Here is a 21,565-nt window from a genome sequence, read left to right on the forward strand (position 1 = left end):
CGGTCGCGACTCAAACCCCTGGGACGTTGGGAACCCCTATTTTTCTTGTGGCAAGTAGCATGACTTCGGTTTCTTCTATAGCGTCGTGCTGTCTGTGTCTAGGAAGCAGCCCGCTGATTACTTGCCCGCCAACGCTATTTGGGATAGATAGAGTCGCCATACCTTCTGTACGTCACCATCGCCGCCAGAGTAAGGCTTGAGTAGTCAAATTCCCTGTTCCCGTATTCGACGTATGTCCCGTTATTGTGTAGGGAACATCAGTAATCCAAGGGGCAAACTCGTACCCTTTCATAGAGGCCCGTGTCGTGGTTCATCAATTCTCCGCGCAATGGTATCTCCAGGTTGCAATTAACGGTCTAAACGCTTCTGGTCGCAGCCTGCTGACAGTAAAGTCGCGCCTGCTGTCTAGCACTGCGGGCTGGAAAGCAGCTACCCCCACCGCTCCGCGGTTGTCCTCCACTGCATCCATATTCGTTATCGCTCTTGAAGCCAATAGGGGAGTTTCGTTTAATCGAGAAAGCAACAAATGGTTTCATGCCGCCGCTGCGCCTAGACGGGCATTTGCCGGGTCAGGCGATTCCGATGCTTGTGTACCACATGTATTGGGGCTCACCTTGTGCACCTAGATACGTACTATTCGCATTGCAAGCAATAACCTGGATGCCCAGCTAGCCATTCCCGACTGGGCTTCCACGTGTTTCCCTGTGGCCGGCTAGCCCGAACACGCTTTCAATTGCAATTGTCACTCCCCAACAAATGATCATTGGGGAACCAACAAAGTGAGCATGCAAAAGCAAGGCCACCGTGTCGTTTACTGCAACACAGCGCAGTGATCGGGCTTGCTGAGTTGCCGGTTGTTTCCAAAAGTGCTGAGCGCTAAATAGTGAGCCAATGACTGTGTGTGGTGCAAGTGTGTAGTTGAAGAAACACGGTACTGAAAAGGTGGAGAGCCTTAGAAAGGAGCGTAGCGTGAGTAAGAGCCAATATCTGCGGAAGGTGATGCAGGAATTTTGTGATGGGGGTAAGGGCCATTGTGTGTGCCTGATTGTGATCAGTGCATGCCCTAGCCTCAGCGGTGCTTAATGAGTGTCGCAACTTGTCAAGAGCAAAGAATACACAAAGGACGCCGTGATCGCACACCAAATAATTTTGCCGAATGAGTCTTACGATTTGGCGAAGGAAACCAGTCGGTCTTTGCTCGTGCTAGAGTCTCGCATGCGTCCTGCAGCTGGAAATGTCGGCGCAAAACGTAGAAGGCTTCACAGTTTGGGGAACCTCTAGTCTAGTGTAGCCTTCTAGGCCTTCCCTAGCATCTCAAACGAAGTAAACATGAACCTTCGCTCAAAAATATGGCCTAATTTTTCGCGTGAGGAGAATGAGAGAGAAATAATTACAGGTGAACGGCGGCGCAACGCACATGCTGCAAAAGATCGCCGTGTGAAGGTGCCAAGGTGATCAAACACTGATGGCTTGTTCTGTCAGTGAGATCCTACCCAGAAGATTTGCAGTTTCTCTTTGGGACATAAAACTGATGTTCATGGAAGATGGCAGGAACTTGTCTTCCAACGTGCCTAGCAAACTCAGAGCCCTCCATATGCAGTATCCAGGTATCCAGTAACACCGTGAGCTACGCAGAGTTGACGAGTATTAACTTTACCTTGACGTTTGTCAGAATGGTAGCTCGGGCACCATTAAGGCAGGAAAGCATTGTTCTAAACTCAAGTAGACCCATGATTAGGCGGGACGTCGTCTTAACTATTCTTGCTTGGCCACGGAGTTTCAATGAAAGATTGCCCGTAACCGCGCTGCGAGTCTTGTTTTCAACTCCACCAGAATATCTCTAGATTGGTCACGGCTCCTGTGGAATTTAGAGGCGATTGTAAGGACATTTAATAGTAATATTTGGCCACCATGCTCCTATTCAGCATGCTGAGACCTTTGTCATACTTCTTCATGATAACAGTCGAGGCTACTACAGAGGCCTACCCACCCGCTTCCATATAATTTTAGGTAGCTCCTAACCATAATAGTGAGTTTATCGGCGGCTTTAGGTTGCAGAGAGAGCTTCATTGGGCGATCTAGGCACTTCAGGCAGAAATAAATGGTGAATACCCAAGGGGGAGCCGCGGTGGCATTCTGGCGGGCAGTGCGTCGCAAAACAAAGCTCGCTGTCCAAATACCGTCTTGAATACCTCTGCAAGTGCGTCGTGTTTCCTGTGTCTGTAGATGTTCTAGTGAGATAAGCTCTTCCTGGCTTGTAAGTCCGTCACTCGTTCGTCTTGGTCAGACAGCTCCACAGCCAACCATTATTCACTAAAAACACCGTAGAAACACCGCAAACAACAACGCATCTATTTTCGATCCAGTGTTTCCCTCAACCTGCGTGGCCTTTCTGCACACTGAAGCTTCTTCCCTAGGCCTAAATGCAGAGCACACTGTGCCTGACTGTCAGAAGACTAAGTTCCTTTGCACGGTAATTACTTCCACTTATTACATCAATCCACGTATAATGGAGTTTATAACCCTAAAGACCACTACTGGGCTACATTGTAGTGCTGTAAACTGCAGACACTCATTGGAGATAGTGCATTTGAGATTGGCGTCACCACAGGACGAATCCTCGTCACCTTCTGTGTGCATCCCATCTGTTTTATTTTACAGCAGAAATGCACATAGAAATGTTACCTGATGAACTTTATCAAACCGTGAGGCACATTCTCTGTTCGTCCTGATTAGGGCCTGTAGTAGATGCGGCCATAGCAAAGGATCACAAAGATTGGCCGAGGTTGCTCAAGCTTGCCGTATTAACTTGTCGACCCGCTTCTTTTGCTCCCTCCTTTCAATCTGAATCGTTTATAGGGTAGTCGTGCAGGTGTAGTTACCACTTTTGTCTTCAGTCGAAACTCCTTTCGCACCAGAATGTCGTATCTGTAGCATGCAGGGGTCGTCGGCCACCCCTCTCTGGTTGGCCGTCTTCCTTCCACGTCTAGCCAGTGTGCGCTAGATGGCACCACCTGGCATTAAGCTAGATTTTCAGTTTATCAGATTGGCCGGATCATGGGAGATATGTCTGTGTAAAGACTCACCAGAAACAATTTCACTTTCTTTTTACGTTGGTAGCCTTTTCACTGCGTGATCAATACATTAAAGCTAGACGCTAGCCGCAGTGAACGCACTTCAGATGGTGTCCCCGAACTGTGAGCTGTGAGCGCTCTGCATTCGCCGGGCTAGTGAAAGTATTTGGGGAACCAGCAACTTTTAATATCTCGCAATGGTGGCCGATTAGCTCTGTTTGGATGACTAGAGCCATACTCATGTTGCAAAGCAAACTTGGGTCCCTAGTACTCTAAGCTTCGCACATGGTGAGTTTCTCAGAGTAGCTCCAGCCACGATTGTGGAAAACTTTCGACCACTTTTAGGCAATTGGCGCATTGATTTGAGCAAGCCCTTAGTTCAAGTTTAGTGGCCTGCTGACCACATACTCCTCTCGAAAGTACTTCGCGCACTTGAAGGCTTCCCTGTGCTGCTGGCCGGTGTATCCCTATTGCGTGATTGGTTCTCTTTTGCCCCCTTTCCCCAATAAAACTGGTAACGTGACTTCCAGTTCGGAGAGGCGTTGGTAACTTGTTTCCGTTGCCACTGTACACATGAGGCCCCAAACATGGCGCTATTGCGCAGCGATTTCGTTTCCCACCACCAAGGCTGTCACGTATAAAGGCTTATACAATTGCTGTTTAACTAGCCCCTTAGATGATGCTACTCTTATAAACCGACACTATCGAGCTCTGGCAAGATAGGCACAATTTCCAATGTAGTACCCAACTTCCCACGATGCTTCCCCGTGATAAACACGGCGCCGCAGAATGTTGTGCATTCAAAGCACATGAGTTCCCTTTTAGATCTGTCCTTGTAAATACCATATCTAGTAATTTACTGGTGAAGTACTGCACAGGTAACGTAATTCCTGTGAGGGGCGAGCTCAACTCGGCCACGAATGGCTTACGAGCGAGCAACGTACGTGTTGCTCTAAATTTTATCCTAAAGTAGTTTCGTAATGTGAAAAACGTGCCAGCTATTTCATTATGGGTGAAAAAGGAGTTATGGAGACGTAACGTAGAACCGGACCAGGTTCGCAGCGCCAGATCCCGCTGACTGAACAGTCGCTGCTCATCAGGTTCAGCAGCACCGAACCCGATCTTGTAGCAGTGCATGCAGGACCTAACTCCCCTATTGCTCCATTCCTACCGCATTCATCTATAAATTAGAAGTATTTTGAGTGGAATGCTCCACAGCACGAGGCTATTTCCATGATTAATTGTTGCGGCCAGCGAAGTCACAGCAATCAGGCATAAACACTCGATACATGGATTGTTCGACTGAACTCATATGTAATATTCAACGCTGGAAGTCACCTAAAACAAAGCATGCCGACTCTGTTTAAAAGTCACTGGTTTTTCTGAGCACCTGATCTAAAATTATTCTTGATATACTTTCCCGTATTTTTGTAATCTCACCAGGCCTCACTGCGTGGTGAGGTACTAACCATTTAGTGATGCAAAAAACATAGTACATAACTGTTGCAGGGATACAGTTAGGGATAGCATAGGGATATGTAGAGCTCGCAAGTAGTGTCTAGAATATTCTCAAAGAAATCTGTTAGATGAAACCTCCGGTCTAAGATAACACTGTGAAAACCTAAACCTTCCTATGGAAAAATTCAGGTGGAGTTCACTGCTACAGCAAAAAAGAAGTTTGGCTTTAAATGTCCGTCTGAAGATTCAAGGAATTCAGTAATTGGGAAACGAAATGTCCCTCACCTGCTGAGCCACAATGCATTGATGTGGGAAAACAGAGGAACGATACTGACTTTCAACCTTATGAAGCTTTGTCAACTGCACCTAATGGTCAGTGGACTGCAAGGCTACACTATTGAGCAGTTTCAAGGCGTGTTACTTTTGAGTTCTAAGGAATGGTCCCATACGTTTTTGCACCCTAAATCACGGTTTCAGGAAATCCTCGTTCTTCACTGAAGTTGTTTCACTGGGCATTTGTGAGCTTTAACAGCTTACAGTAAAATCTATGCATGCATACGTTGTTCTCGGCCAAAATATCGTAAGTGTTGGCACTAAGATATGAACCAACTGTAGAAATCCATGCCAGTGCATTTCCATTATTCTAGCAAGTAGCTCGTCTTCTGAGCCAATACCGTGGATAATTATGGCCCACCTAACTGAAAAGCTGTTTTCTTGATACCTACGCATACAGGCGGCAGAAAATCATGCAAAAACACAAGGAATTACACTTTGTCCACAGAAATCCTTTAAAGTGATTATTCTGACTTGAAGAAAACGCGTGGTAACGCATAATCGGACTGATTATGCGTAAATGCCATCTTTGGGTACCTACATGGGGAGTGTCGACGAATTCGCTCGTTAATAGTGGTCAAAATTTCATGACCCGCCACGGCAAACTATTCTTGCAACTGTTCAAAATTCACAAAGCCTTTATACTACCACGTCATATGCAATCGCACCTTTGAATACCACGTTCGCAGCTGAAGACTACCTCACAAGCTATGTCTGCTCGCCTTGAGGTGCGTTTGAGCTGTGGGGCGGCGCTTTTTCAGTCCTTCTCTTCGTATTGACGAGGAAGGCGATTGTGCTACGTGTAGCCATTCTTTTCATTTTTTCAATCTTGTGAAATTGTGCAGAGCCGTACTTTTATGCTTCCGAAGGACCTCTCTGAGAGGCTTCTGAAACTTTCACGCTGCCGTTTGAGGTTGCATTCGGGGCTCCACTGAAAACAGTTGCTTCAAAGTGATATAGGTGCCATACGTTTCTTCTTGTAGTCTAGCCATTTGTAGTTCTCTTTTGTTTCACAGTAGGTGTGGACGCCATGAATTGGTGCGTGTACAATACAGGATCTCGACAGCCAACACAAGAAACACATATTCAGTGCATGGACACCGCCAGAGCCTACCTAAAATGCCATGCCACTGCGCTTGACAGGAAATCAGCTTGAGAACAGGGCGTCACATAAACATGACGCACATCTTAAGAAATAAAAAAGAGAATATTCTAGACACTACTTGCGAGCTCTACATATCCTATATTTTCCCGAACTGCATCCCTGCAACAGTTATGTACTATGTTGTTTTTTCATCACTAAATGATTAGTACCTCTGCACGCAGTGAGGCCTCGTGGAAAAACGGAACGGATGAACTGACGAGCATCGTAACGCGGCCTCTTCCAAACCCTGGTAGAAAACTTAGCATGAACAGCGCCGTAAGTCTTGTTGACAGTTTTTCCTACGTTATTTTGTACTTCGCCCAGCAACAGTTTCAAACTTTTATGAAGGTGCGAATGGCGAAAGGAAGGTTCGAGAGCTGCTGCACAGTAATATCCACCCTTCCCAACATCCATAACAATACGAGACTAGAGGATGAAGCCTCCTAAATATTAGTAGCATTCCCTGCCTTCTATGAAGCCATGCATTTGTCCTAGACGTTAGGTAGCTATCCAACTATGGCGACTTGCTGAACTGCAGCTACGGCTACAGGGAATGAAATTGAAACCCATGCTAGAAAGAGCAAGCAAACAGCATTTCCGAACAAACAATCGGGATAAACGCTCATGCGCCAAATATTACTGAATTGAGCAAATTGTCGTTTTCTGCTTTAGTACAAGTCTTTGGTTCTTTTTGCGATACAATTTTTCCAAGATGTGCTAGAAAGAGCACCTTGCATGCGAATGCTTGAGGATTCTCCACAAGCGGTCGTCAATGAGCCTACTGCTGTACATCGACGTTCAAATTGAGAAAAAAACCAAAAGAGAATCAGACATCTGCGACCAGGCATGCGGTGCATTAAAACAATTCAAGTCCATTTTTAATTTAGACACAAAACCACCATTTCTGTTTATTGAATCTAGTGTTTTGCCGGCTTGCTGCATGCATAAGCTGGCAAAACTTGGTGGTTGGTCCAACATGGTCGCGCGTGGATAGTTAAGCTGTGATGTTTGACGAAGCTCTCCCTAAGGGCGTTTCATTTCTCGAAATACCTGAGAGCAAATGCACAAGTGCGCAGGCCGCACATATTGATTCCGCATGAGGATGATAACATATTTACCAGAAATGCGAGTTTCGCGAAAATTGTTAAATTGGCTGCTGCTGTAAACAGTTGCAACGACGATTGAAGAGGCCCTGACTTTCTGTTCTGCTCCTTGATATTTTGGAAGAAGACTCCAGGGAGTGGTGCGAAGCATTCACGCTATCGAGCCGCTCATCGCGCATGGGATTGCACTGTACTTGGATAAGCTACAAAAAATGAGAGGACACACGTGTAAAGGCCGAGACATTAAAACTTTCATTTTTGATTCCTTCCTTAGTGTCACAGTGCCTTGCTCCATCATTCGACTCTTTGTAATTTGTTGCATTCTCAGTTTACGGTTACAAGTAAATTTTGTGGTAAACGAAAATTGCACAACTTAAAATTGGCTCATACATTTGTTATTGTAGGCTGGCTCATTACTATCTTGGTTGCAATAAGCTCACCGTTGTATCTAAATTTTTGGCCGGAGACACTATGGATCCACAGAAGAATACACTTGTTGGAGATGACTCCGTCTGCTCCGGAATTTTTCCCAGCAATTCGAGAATGGATTTCCCGGACTCATTGATAAGAGAGGTGCTGTTAAAAAAAGCATTAGTTCTCTGCTCCTCCGCTACAAAGTTTCGCGACCCTGCTGGGCCGTGACGTTTACCCAAAGCAATGTGAGCACGGTGAGTCAAATTTGCTTCAGGGTCATTGGTCCAGGGCAGTGCTTGAACATCTTCCTGGGTTTCTGTTGATCTCCATTCGCGTATAGACCCCATCATGCCTCTGCTCATGGCGAACTCGGCATTAAACATCAGGTCTTCTGGGTGGTGACCATCAGGAGAACAAAAAACACTTGCCGTTGAGCCTTCATGGAACCCTTCACCGTTTAGGGCAAACTGTGCTGCGTTGTAGCTTTCAGACTGTGATGAAAAACAGCTATGCACTGCGGCTGGTGGTTCAGAATGCTGCGAGATGGCAGGAAAAGAATCAAGCAAGGATGAAGAGGCCCTGAAACTCGTATCTTCCAACCAAAGGGAGCGGGACAAAGAAGAAGCCAACAGAGAAGCTGCCGCATTCATGTTTTCTGGGTCGTCTTCATGAGCCACTGTGCTGGCTGCGGAAACATCGGCAAAACCATGCGCAGAGCGTCCCGTTTGTGCAGGTTGCACGTGACCGACATCGTCCTCAGACAGAACTGACATAGCTACCTGAACCGCTATAAAAGACGGGTCAAGCGAGATTTCCTCTGAATGCTGCTTATCAGAGTTTGCTCGAAGTCTCTCCGTTGACATAGCTCGCGATGCCTGACGCCCGCAAAGCACATCTTGTAGCATTGCCTGGTAGAGAAGCGCATGGCGAATATTCTCTGTCCCCATCCACAGGTGAGTCGTTTCTAGCGTTTTCCTTGCTTGGTGCAGCCAAATGCCCGAGTTGTGATAGGACCCCATAGTAATGAGCCAGCTGCATGCAAGAGATTCTTCGTTTGTGTGGCCAGTCTCAGAAAGACAGTCTACACTGGTCTGAAGATTCTGCAGCTCTCCCTTCTGATGCTGGAAGCGCTCGTTAGTACTCCTGGAAACGTGAAATGCCTGTCCGTATACCTGAAGATCGAAGCCAGCCAGAATATGCAGCAGTGAGCAAAAAAACTGACGTGTCTCCTGAAATGTTTATTTTTCAACTTTAGGTATAAGCGCGATTTAAGAATCTGGTGCTGGTACCAAAGCACCTGAGGGTAAGGCATGTGAAATATCTTACGACTTGAGGGCTATCAGAAGTGCAGCTCGTAATGGCGTGAGGAACAACAAATCCCTGTTCTTCTTCTGCATAGGGGTAATACGGCCCGAAAAATTCCTCTTCTTTCCGCGGCATGGAGCCATCTATTGTAGGAAAAAATCCATCATATTCATATAGGTCGCTGATGTAATCTTCATTCATTCCAGCTGGACTGTTTGACTGCGAGTCGCCGAATTTAATATCAACACCCAAGCGGGGAGTACCCGTGCTTTGTGGAAATAGAGGACCACCAATGCCGTGAACGACTGTGGGGGAGCCTTCTCTGCTGTGGCTTGCAAGCTGAGGTGTTCCAGTGCCACGTGAAATATTCATCGCGTGTGCACTTCGCCATGAGTTCTCCCCTTTGTTTCCTCTTGCCCAGGAAGCACCCGGGTTTCTCATTGGTTGAGCGCTGTGAACAGCTCTTGAAGGGTTGCCTCTCACGTGGCCCCTATGCAGAGGCGTTCCTCGTGGGACCTGGTGGTCTTGGTAAAATTGTGGGGTTTCGTCTGTTTCACTGGGGAACAGCCAGGGAATTTCGACGCAACTGCTGGCAATCAGCCGCGGCGTGCCTGTGCCTTGCAGTCCCTCAGCCAGATGGACTGACTTTTGGGAGTCTTCTTCGGTGTGGAGAGTCATGCGAGGGGTGCCCGTACTTCTCGGGACTTGTGAAGCTTTGACTCGCCAGTGAGGCTCCTCTCTGACGCCATCGAGTCTGAGGTGGAGCGCTGGGCCACCAGGCCGGAGTCGAGTGTTCTGGGAGTCTCCAGAAACTAGGGGATATTCTTCTCTATGAGTGTTTGTCCCCCGGGCCGTCTCCATACTTCCTGTAAACGGGGGAACTTGGCTTCCTGGAGGGACAAAAGGTGAAGCGCCTCGCCTTGTAGTGGCCTTTAACTGGGGCGTTCCCGTGCGCCGCGGGAACTGAGCACTCTGGAGAGCGCGAAAGAGCTGCGGCGAGCCGCCTCTGTTCATGCCTTTTGCCTGCGGGGTTCCCGTGCCTCTTGGGAATCTATTAGGGTTGGGGATGCCTGCTGGGAGATCCCCAGCATCCCGCGCATGCTGATAGGCACGCACTGCTGCGTGCAATCCCGCCGCGACCTGTTCGTTCGAAAGGTCTTGAGAGGCAGTCCAGCTTGGGTGGTGCGCGTGCTTGGGCCCTCTTCTGTGCGATCTCCAGTGCCTAGGCAGCTCCGGAGGAGCCTGTGAGTAGGGCAGCCGCATGCCTCCGTTTGGAACAGCTCCTCTTCCTGAACTCTGGATATCCTGCGTTTCTCTTGTACGCGTTAGAACTGGTTCTCGTGCGACCTCCGTGGTTTCCTGTTCCTCTTCTTCGTCCTTTAAAACGACTGAGCCACTAGGCATTCCAGGAATAAAGAATGCTTCACCATGCCAACGAGGAGGAGGAACAGTGCCTTCACTAAAGCCCTCTTCACTACCTTGGTAAGAGCCTTGTTCGCTGCCGCTACTGCCTTCGTTCTTAGGAGCTTCTGAGAAACAATCGCAGCACAGTCATAGTTCTGGGTGCTCACAGCGTTCGCAACTGCCTGTGGGTTGTGCCAGTTGTGTAACAGTATTGGAAATGCTTGCAGGATAACAGAAAAAGCATTAACTGCCGAAACAACATGAATGCATCACTACTTTGGCGTACCTGGCTGCTCCCAAGCAAGACGCTGTGGACCGCTGGGCTCTACGGGGTGTATTGGACCATGAGCTTGCGAAATCGCGACAAAGACGAATGAGGCGACAAGGCCGAATGTTCCCACAAAGGAGCGAGGACCGAACAGGATTGTCATCGTGATTCTTTGGCAGTGGAAACGCGCAGCAGAGACAAGAAAACAATGTTTGGGACTGCTGAAGAGTCTGGCACACTTCTAGATCAGTGAAGCTAAGGCATGTCAAAAAAAAGAGAAACTTGCTTAAGGGCATTTAGATGGGCTTCTCCCAAAATGCCAAGAGGTAGTGACAACGAGCCTAACGACTGGGTCAAGCGTTTGCCGTGCAGGCCCTAGCCTACGATTTGATTGCAGCTTACCTGAATCAAATAAAGAACCCTTTAGAAGCTTAAGTAGTAACGGTCATAAGAGTTCTGTCCTTTCGATAGTGAGCCCAAGACTCTGTGGAGGGCACAGAAGACTCGACCGTTGGTTTCAAAAACAATGTCTTGCAAGCAAGCTGAAGCACCGGCCAAATGAAATGCGAAGATTAGATCTAATAATTCACTTAATGATTGTTAATTTTGGTTAAACATGTAGATGTGCAAGATTTGAATAAGTGAGAGAGGCCTAACGGCAGCAGCGAGCGAGAGGCGGACCGCTGTCAGACCAGCAAGCCGTGTCGGGGAGGGCGGGGCCCACTGGGTCCTCTAATCGCAGCTGCTCGGAGCTCCTTTCTGAAACGCGTATTTTTCTTTGTTCTTTTCATTATTAAATTAAAAATATGGTAATAGTTTATTTTAATGTTATCAAAAATTAGCCGTTTGGGTTCAAGACGTCGGCATTGAGACTATGTCTTTTCTCGGACACGCGTTACCGTTTCGATGCCCTACATGAATTTTTGACAGCTGTTTCCACATGAGCTTCAAAAGTATGAAACCTTTTGAGCAAAAAATGTCACGTACATCAATCAGCTTTTCGGCAAATAATGTAGGGGCAAACCTGGCCCAAAGCGTTGCTGTGCACGAGAACGGGCAAGCGACTTACGGCTTGCAGTTGATATTTGATGTCTGGTACCTACAGTGAGGCATCCCACAAACAAAAACGTAGCAATAATTGCCCAGTTTTTAAGGAAAAAATAAGCGATAATTTGAAGTTGTTTTCAGATAAAGTCCTTGAATACAAACTTCACGAGCTACTCACGGAACGATCACCTCGCATTACGAAATAGCGCACACTGCAATCATCTCGCAGTCTCCGACTAATTAGCAAAATACACCTTCATTTGATTTTTCCTCCCTTGCATTCATTATGCAGATTTTTAGCACTATTGCTAGGGCTCGTTTTGTTTCGACATTGGCGTAGCAGTGAATTCTTGCCTGGCATATTGCTTATGCGTCCATCACTCTTAAAGGCTTACGTCAATTGTTCTGCAGTGATAAGCCTAAACATGCAGATTAAAAATTCTACTTAGATACAAGACATGCAGAAATGCAGTTGCGCCAATATATTACTCCTCACTCAGATAAGCTACAATGGATGCAGCCTTGGTGCTGACTTAGCTTGCAACTGATCCTCCCTACCACTTGAAGAGAATTCGCATATTTCAGTGAGCCTCAAGCGAAATGCACTGAGGCTTCATTTCATTTGCTCTGCATTGTACACCGCAGCACGCGCTCGCATCTCCCGAGACGCTTCGTGCTTTCTCTTGGGGGCACTCTCGCCAAAACAAGGAGCCAACCGTGCACACTGGGATAGCATTAATTTTGGAATCAGTGCAATATCACGGTTGGGCACTCCAAGGTGTCCCTTGGTCACAAGCGTGGCGCAAACCCTTTTCTCTCTTTCGTGTTTGCCCACCCATAATGGCAGCCAGATCGTTGTTGGGCAAAGTGCAGTTACTTTTGTACTGGCTTGAAGCAAGCAGTGATGCAGATGGGTTTAGATTGCTGCTTATGCTGCTGCGAAGCACTATCCGTAGAAATAAAAACAACAATTTGATACTCTAAACTGTTCATCAGCATTCAACTCAGTGAATGAATTTCAGGCACACTACGCACCGGCATTTCCATTCTGCGTGGTGGAGTATTATTTAGAGTCATTGCAACTTTGCACCTCGATGTCAATACTTCTTCCAAGCAAGGAAGCTTTAGCTCGTCTCATGATTCCAAAGGAACGGTGCACTTGGCGCAACGCACCAGCACGAGCTCCAGTGTGAATGTAATGCAGCGTTTGTTCCTTACACACGCCTTACCTCTTAGTAGGATGCCCCCAGGAAGTTTTGTGATTACAGCTTGGAAGCAATTAGGTATGTACACAATATGTTGATTCTTGCATACAAATGAGGAAAATGGACTTGGTGGCGCTTCTGAGGACCTTTTAGGTGCTACAATAGGAGTTAATTACCCCTCTAAAACGCAAAAGTGTTGCCTACTTCTTACCGTGCTTCAGTTTGGGGGAGGGGCTAGTGCGGCAAAAAAGAAGCACTCTACAGTTCCCGCTGCTCCGTTAGTGTTGTGGCTCGTTTCTTGTCTGACTCTGTTTTACCTTGAAACTCGTATGGAAACTGGAGCACTCACCAGCAGCTACCAATAACTCTGGACTGAGAAAAGCGTTGTCCAATTCTACACAGGTGCGATGTTAATCATTCATCTTGATATCTCGTTTGGGAGTAAACAATCAGAGCCAGCCTTCGACCAGTGCACACGCGGCGTAGTGTTGGACCTTTTACATTCGTGCCACTCCTCAACTAGCAGTCTTGGAGAAAAGTCTTTTCGCATTAGCACAACGATCACTTTCCTACAGAATTATCAGCTTAGAACTCAATAGGCACCCAGAAGGCAAAAGCAAGCGAAAACAGATACATGACTCCTCATCCGTTGTGGAGTTCGCGGAACAGCTTTCGCAGTGCCTCCATTTCATGGTATGCGTATTTTCCAAAGCATTCGCAATGTAGCCAAATGCCTCACTGTAGATGGCATTTAACTAGAATAGGCTATTCTGAGGCAGTATGGCACTGTGCAGCCCAAATTGTCGCTATCCGTAGTTCTCGGTGCGCATTTCAGGTGTTCTCGCTAGATTCAGAAAGCTTTGCATGCGGAGAATAACTTATACGCAGAATGATGCTGCAGGCAACGCTAGCAAAAACTTTAGTGACCCCTTTGGCTGGCTGCTGGCCTTGTAAGAATTAAGAAGCGCTGCTTGACGTTTTACCAAGCAGCGCCTCTTGAACACGTAGAACGCCAGCAGCGCATCTACCTTCTGTTGCTGAATGTGCTAGATCCCCCGCTACTGATAGTGAAGAAGTAAGGCATTGGGCACCCCATGTACAAAGAAGGACTATTTTCTGTTCAGTCTTGTCAAGATGTGCTACGGTACGTCTGCGTAGACTTGTTCCCACTTACCCCGCTCTGTCTCTACCTCTTTCTCTGATGCCGCACTCCTGAGAAGATTTAGAAACTGTTTGAAGTATATGAGGGTTTGAAAAGGTCGAACAGTCATGTATGAGCTTTGCAACGAGAGACGTGGAGGCAACAAGCAGACACTTGTCGGCAAGCGCATATTCGGGCGATGAAATCGATGGTCCCGCTCTGTCAGGTACGTTTTACATTTTCAAGATATGGGCTTAGCATCAATTTTTTACTGACTTTATTCATTTGCTTGTCACCGTGCTGCCAGCAAACAAGACTGCACTGGTGTGCTGAACAGGTCTGACAGCCGACACTGGCGGTTGACGAGCTTGCACATTGCCAGTCCGAGATAGGCAGCATACGGTCACTAATCAGAATATAAAGGAAGCAAAAAAATATTTGGTTTCGCTCAATTATGCCCGCTGCCTAGCACACCACCCCATATTCGCATTCCAAAGGGTGCGACCGGTGGCTCATCTCGCCCACGCCACGAAGGGTTCCGTGAGGGATCCTTAAATATGGATGGCTGCGGCAACTCACGCATTGAATTTTAGCAGAAAATAGATATGGCATTTGAAGCCCTCTCTTTAATTCTACGTGTTAGGACCGCCTATTCGAGCCGCCGCTCGTGTCGGCGCTACTAGGTGACCGACCGGCCCGCTGCGGCCGATGGTTGCCGAACAAGCCAGAGAGGGAAGCGCATATTCTTTCCCAGAAAAGATTTAGCATAATACAGGTTTAACGGGAAGACCGAGCTTCTCCAGGAGCTCCGGAGAACAGCTCATCATCGAACGGCATTCGTCTGGAGAGCCCACGTCAACGTGAGGGCCAAACGGCTCTGGCTTAACTACACAGCTGCGAAGCCTTCGTAAGCTTGCCTGTTTTGTGTTGAATCTGACGAGCAACAATGGCAGATAAAGGCCCACCCTTTAGGGGGTCTGGGATAGCAACCGTGGGGGGTGAGGCGCCCGTTGAGCAATGCCCTCAAGAAAAGTTCTGTGTGGAAGAGGACTCGCCTCTGTGTGACTCCATAATGTGGAAGATGCTAGACAATTACTACAAGCAAGTGGCTATCGAGGCCTGGGCCCACGATTACGTGCCTTCATTTGTTACGAGCAACAGCCGCCTGTGTAGATCCTATGCAAAAATAATCATTAACTTCCTCCAGGACTGGTTCCGACGACCAGAAGCAGACCCCACACAACCAGTTACCATTCTAGAGATAGGTGGGGGCCACGGGCGTTTCACCTTCTTGTTACTGAGGGCTCTACAGCGATACAAGAGGCTTTTCGCAAGTCTGGGACTTCCTGAACGCCCCTTCCTCGTTGTGTTTTCGGATGTAGCTGAGGCAAACGTGGACTTCTGCTTGAAACATCCAGCTCTTAAAACATTCGTAGAAATGCAGTGGCTAGACTTTGCGATCTTCGACGGCAATAAGGACAGAGAAGTTCACTTGGTCGTGAGAAACGAACCACTCACCAATGGCGCGGCCCCCGTTGTTGCCATCTGCAATTACGTGTTGGACTCTCTGTTAACAGACTCCTGGAGGTGATGATGACTGCTTATGCCAAAGCTTACATCTGTAGTTCGAGCAATGGGGAGGGAACACAGGACGACGGGTCATACTGCATTTTGAACACTTTTATGTATCCCGCGATTGCTCCACACCTAAAGAAAAATAGCTTCATTTGCTAAACATATTGATTTTGTACAGTGTACCAGTAAGGTCGTGCCGTCTTGTCTGTCTGCAGGATAACACCAGGCGGATGCACCCATGAGTTTGAACGTGCCCTTGTTTCCATTTACTCACCGTCAGAGGAACAGCAGCTCGATGCTCCAGACATAATGCTACGGATGACTTTGGGTTGGAAGTGGAGAGGGGTAAATTTGGATGCTGCCTGTGAACCTTCGAACCCGGAAAAAATTGAATACCTGCGGAAAGACCCAACTGTCAAGGAGGTTTTGCTGCGCTACCGCCAGCTGAACAAGCAGCTTTCCTTTGTGCTGCCGATTGGCGCCTTCGCCCTCTTTCGCAACTTGAGCCACATTGGAGGCGGCCGTCTATTCTGCCTAGTTGGAGATAAGGGCTATCCAACGGCAGACGAATTCGTGGGCCCCAGAGATCCACATATTGCCATACATGGCTCCATTTCATTCATGCTCAATCTGCACGCTGTTCGGATATTCTTTGAGTGCATGGGAGGCTTTTCTCATGCAACACCATACAGAGATACATTTCAAGTTACGGGTACGCTACATATTTAAGGTTACGGGTTTGCTTCACATAAAACCTTCGGCATTCAAGGGAGGGGAATGTGAACTTTGGCGCATGCTCACGGCTGAGTCACTGCTGCAAGGTGGTGAAGTTAGGTCGTCTGTGCAGGCCTCTGGCTCTGCGGCACGGAACACGAAATGGGAAGGAGCGTAGCGGCGTTTCTTGAGGATGTGGAAGACCTTGCACCTGATGCACTCATCAACTGGCAAAGGGCAGCGCAAGAAACAGTCGCTGCGGGGGGAGGGTAAGGACCATGAGCCTTGTATCCCAGGCCCCCAACCGTTTCTCAGGAAGAATGACGCATTTACTTATCGCAGTTCAGTAGACTTTCGAGGTTTGTCCCAGGGACTCATGGTGGCTTGCATTAGGGATGGTGGAACAGAGCAACCGCTCACTCCTGGGTCACGAGCATTATCCCTCCTAGTTTATTCGTACAGATTGAGTTCTTAAGCCATGAATTTGCGGGCTATTTTCTGTGCAGGCCTGCGAGCAGCATCAAATCTCTTATATCCCTCCTTCGATACTCAGCGCATGATGCGGATGTTTTCTTGAATTTTTCGAATGAGTTTACGAGTCAGTGTGTGCATCCATATCTGAACCCTCGCACTGAGCATGACTTGATTGGCGACCTTGAAGAAGCTTTTGCTAATTGGTATAAACTGAAAAAGGGAGAGGACGTTGCAGACGTCTGCGGCCACATATGCATGCGCCTTGGCAGGTGCGACAAGGCTCTCAAGTTCCTCCAGGTGAGTCTACAGCTTGACGTTGTAGTACAGGTTTGTTTGCCGTTGAGCGTATACTCTGAAACTGATTTGGAATTTCAGTGTTCTGTGGCGTGTGGTCGTGCCACTGTCTGTTGTTTTAGGCGAGCGCGGACCTGGAGCCTGAGCGCACTCATCCGTCGACCTACGTTAACCTCGCAAGCTGCCACAAGGTCGAAGGCAAACTAGAGGCAGGCATCAAATGCTGTGAAAAGGCTCTCCAGATCGACCCCAACTACACGCAAGCTATTCAGATGCTGCGCTCGCTGAACATGTGCATTAACCCCGTAAAAGTTGCCCTCATCGGCCTTGGCTACTGGACGCAGTAAGCCCTGTTACATCTTGAAGAAACAACTTGTGCGCGACGCGTTTTGCCCTAGCTTGACTGCTGCTGGATCATAGCTCAGTAGCAGGTATTGTCCTTATATTTGATATGCCTGAGTTAGTGTGTTGATTATGTACCCGCCCTTTGTCTCAGATATGAAGCGCTTCCTTTACTCCGTCGGGACACACGACTAAAGATCGTCGCCGCGTTTGCATTTAAGCAGGAGGACGTGGCTCCATTGGTTGAGAAGGCAGAGTTGCAAGGAGTCGAGCTTTACAGCGGGTCTCAAGGGCTATCATCTTTGTTGGAGAGGTCAGACATTCAGGCGCTTGTGGTCGACGTCCACATGCAGCTAATGGTAAGCAAAACACTTTGGAGCTCTCCTCATTCAGATAAAATAGGCAGTATGGTTTTTGTCTCAGCTGTGCAACTGTAGTGTTTCGATTCAAAGCCAAATTTGGAGTGAAATGTCCCTGCAGATGTCTTTGCTCCCCCGCGTGTTCGCCGCGGGCAAGCACCTCTTGACTCGGTCTCCTTTGCAGATGAGCCTCTCCTCGGCTGCTGCGCTTCTAGACATGTACAAGCCTTACTGCAACTCAGTAGTATGGCATGCAGTTGAGAACAACCGACAAGAAGAAGCGTTTGTGGAAGCAGCTGCCAAGCTTGCAACCTTGGGGCGAGTGACTTCGGTGTCCTTTAGATGCGGAACGGACACTGCTCTGAAGTACAAATTCTCAACTGCGCCATACGACATCAAGCGTAAGCGCCCTAACATTTGGTGCAGTCCTTCTCCACGGACGCACGCAAACTGGACCAAATTTGCGTGCTTACTGCATGCACCGACGGGCACTCTTAAGAAAAGTATTTTGAAAGCGACTTACTGTCAAGTGACGAATTTTGAGTGCATGTTCTGGGTTTCAGACCACATGGCGCTCGATCTGCTGCGCTGTGTGACGGCTCTCCGTCAAATAACGGGTCTCCAGATGAGCTCAGTGTCTGCAGTGGCAAAGGGAGACCATGCTCCCTGCTGCGGCAGTCCCTCTAGCCAGCTCGAGGATAAGCCAGACAAAATTAAAAATACGAGACTTCGCCGCGAATATGCAAGGTTGAGCGGGTGGCTGACCTTCGTGAATCCCAGTTCACATCAAAGTGAGTGGGGTGTTCTTTAGATGCATGGATGTGCACACGAATGAATACGCGTGGCAAGCGCGCTTGCCTACATATAGTTTCGTGATATCACCTCACCTAGCCTTGCCTGCATTCCTGTTTTCTTCGTGGTTGTGACTTACAGCAGAAGTGTTATTCTGACTACCTGACTACCTTAGGAAGGCCCAAACTTGGATTGGGTAATCGCCTCTGTGGCTTGTTCAGGTGTCCTCGGGTCCTTTGTAATCAGCCACTGTGTAGGCGACAATTCACTGACCTATAGGATCAATTGCTTGAGAGGCACAATGAAACTGACAAAGGCATCGTCTTGTACGTCTTGCTTCTTTCTTTGAAGCAAAGAATTGCACTGATTTAACATAATTATTGCTTCTTCTGTTGAAGCCCAAACAGAGTCATATGTATGGCAGGAGAACTTTCGAGGCTTGGCTAACCGAGTAGCTTCAACGCGGTGATAATGTCAAATTAAGTGATGAAATGGAAATCCAAATTACTTTGCGGCTTCATTGCAGGTTGGCGCATCGACATTATGGGCGAGAAAGTCCCTGGCGGCACGAGCTTTGCTGTACAGAGCATTGGGCACCAGAACTGCCACGATGCCTTCGCAGAAGAGCTCTATGAGAAGCTCCGGTCCACTGAGAAAAGTATAGGGGGAGCAAGTTCTGACGAAGGACCGACACTGGTCGATATATCCATCAACGGGGCACTCGCTGATTCCGCAATCGTTGAGGGCATACTCGCATCTATGCAGGTATGGAAATGTAGGTCTGTATGCGGCTTCTTCCCGTTTGTGTGCTTTTCTCCGAATCCATATGCACGAAAATATCCTTTGATACCTGAGGATGATGCCTTGAATTGTTATGCTACAGAACGATGGGGCTCCAGCTCGTTTCGGCAGCCCTGTATCTGAAGCTGTCGAAGATCACAAAAAGATGGACAAAAAATCAGCTTCTCTCCGGAGCGTGCATTGCTGTGATTCTACAACGGTGGCTTGATATCTTGGCAACTTGTCACACACAAGGGAGGCTCCACGAGACTTCAGAAGACCGTCATAACGACCCCGCGACTGACATAGTCTATCACTTTTTCCTCCAAAGAGAGGCAGGCAGGACTTAATCACATACAGCACTAGTCTCTTGTCTCCGGTTTAGGCTATTTGTGGCCTGTCTTTTGCTATTTTTTGTGGCTCCATGCCACAGTGTAGCGTGCGAGAGCGCTGTAAACCTTAAAAGGGTAGTCTTTGTCTCGACCGCCAATTCTTCAGTTAGAACTTGTCGTTTCGGAGCGTAGCTATTTATCGCGTTACTGGATACCTATGTGTTTTGGATGGAGCTCAACTGCCTTTCTAGCGACACTCACGCAGACGCAGCGTGCGCTCGTGCGCTGGACTTTTGGGTTCCATATTTCCATATGCTTCTTGGTGATCTACAACTTTGCCGCGCAGCCAATTAGTCGCACTGTAGAGGAGTTTACGACAGCTGGAGTGGTCAAGAGACGAATGAAGCAGGCTTCTGCATTAGCGCTTCTGTCGGCCTTAGTACTTGATGCTATTCAGCGAAGGGTCGCAGCTGGCTTCAAGCTAGAGAGGAACCACCTTTCTGTCGAAGGGCCATTACGCCGTGCACGTAGTGCTATAGGTCCAATTCGTTGGCTACCGAGGGATTCCTTGCTAGTTAAGGGATCGATTTTCCGCATCTGCTCAAGTGTACCGAGCTCCCAGTACTTTCGCCAGCGAGCACATCACTGAGAAGTTTTTACTGTCCACAAATAAAACCAGGACTTCTTATTTTTGACGAAGTTAAGAAGCAGGAATTATAGCATTCCATCGGCGACTACTCGCGTGCGTCTGTGAAGGCTCCTGTTGAAGGTTTCTGCATCAAAGGGGTATGGCGCGCTTCCCCTCGTTTTGCTCAAGGTTTTCTGACTTTGTATAGGAACAAATTTGCAGTTCGCACGCCATGGAAGCACAGCAATGTCACCATTTTTATCTTTGCCCCTTAGGGAAACGTGGGAAGCCAATACTCAAGAGTACGATGACGGAGTCTCATGGCATTTTCGATCATTCTGGTAGTCAGAGGCAACTTGAACAGAGCAACTTGTAAATGTTTGCTCCAAAAACTTTTGCGCCAAGGGGTGTAATGAAGAGATGAACACATGAGTCTCACTCGATATTTATGTGAATAAAAGGCCCTCCTCCAAAATTTTATGATTGTGCGGTGTTCAGCGAATTGCCGAAGCATAGTCAGGAACAGAGCAACAACTCGCTTCACGTTCCACTAGAAACGAGAAACAGAAAATACAGGGACTTAACGCAACAAGACGCAGGAAGTACATTCCACGTCGTGCTGCTTTGTATGTTACGCTGATGGTTGGTCGGTGAAAGATGCCTTCGAGTGGTCGTGAGTTCCTTAAACGCGATACGTCCATGTAAGCTGAGGCTGCAGCCTTTCCGTAAGAGCTGCCAACAGGCTATTGTTGCACCCGTGGGTTTAGCTAAAACGCTTAGTTTTAAGCGTTGGTGTAGTTGCTGCCACGGGGGGATGCACGGGCTACCAAAAGACAAGCAGGTATAGCAGCTTCATTGAAGCAAGATAGTGCTCATGCTGCTTATCTTTGAGCTGAAAATGGAAATGTTCCGAGTGTTTTGTTGCGTCGTCTAACACAACAAGCACCATTGCAGGGGAACTATCATCCGCCCTTAAGGTAAACAGTAGCCCCACCAGAAGGACTCCTGGAATGCTCCCGTGACAACACTAAGCTGGCACCGTTCCTAGTTTTACACTTGCGTTGAAGGAATATTCATACTTTTCCTTGTACCTGCCTTCGCTGACAAATTGCAACTGTGTCACCTCGCCTAAACTGCGTTCATTCAGGACCCACTGCAAGGGCGATCTAATTTCTGTCTGAAAAAATAAGTTTTTCTCTTGAAAGCAACCGCCATGCTTTTTGCTTTACTTGTTTCTGCAGGGCTTCTGTATCTATATATTGTACGTATCTGCCCCCCTCCCACACCCTCGCCCCCACCAACTAGCCAAATGGCACCTCGAGCATCTTAAACCCCGCCAGAAGTGTCATTTGTGAGTGACTAGAACCAATTCCGGATGC

General features: G+C 47.9%; 2 protein-coding genes across 2 annotated transcripts; one reads left to right on the forward strand and one right to left on the reverse strand.

Moving 5' to 3' along the window:
- Window positions 1–7,003: 7,003 nt before the first annotated feature.
- On the reverse strand, window positions 7,004–10,666 carry ETH_00027965 (uncharacterized protein; the record flags this gene model as incomplete). Its single annotated transcript, XM_013378237.1, has 5 exons — window positions 7,004–7,059; window positions 7,207–7,315; window positions 7,553–8,698; window positions 8,853–10,360; window positions 10,522–10,666. The coding sequence occupies 5 exons, from the start codon at window positions 10,664–10,666 to the stop codon at window positions 7,004–7,006; spliced, it is 2,964 nt and encodes a 987-aa protein (XP_013233691.1).
- A 4,176-nt stretch (window positions 10,667–14,842) lies between these two features.
- ETH_00027970 (TPR domain-containing protein, putative) lies at window positions 14,843–19,455 on the forward strand (the record flags this gene model as incomplete). The annotated part of the gene is made up of 11 exons (XM_013378238.1): window positions 14,843–15,483; window positions 15,687–16,183; window positions 16,319–16,454; window positions 16,692–16,956; window positions 17,076–17,296; window positions 17,450–17,654; window positions 17,776–18,055; window positions 18,218–18,445; window positions 18,668–18,772; window positions 18,973–19,211; window positions 19,330–19,455. 11 exons carry the CDS (start codon window positions 14,843–14,845, stop codon window positions 19,453–19,455), a joined length of 2,943 nt encoding a protein of 980 aa, XP_013233692.1.
- Between the last annotated feature and the right edge of the window lie 2,110 nt (window positions 19,456–21,565).

Source organism: Eimeria tenella, genomic scaffold, assembly GCF_000499545.2.
Source record: "Eimeria tenella Houghton genomic scaffold, Eth_scaff79, whole genome shotgun sequence".
Classification (NCBI taxonomy): Eukaryota; Apicomplexa; class Conoidasida; order Eucoccidiorida; family Eimeriidae; genus Eimeria; species Eimeria tenella.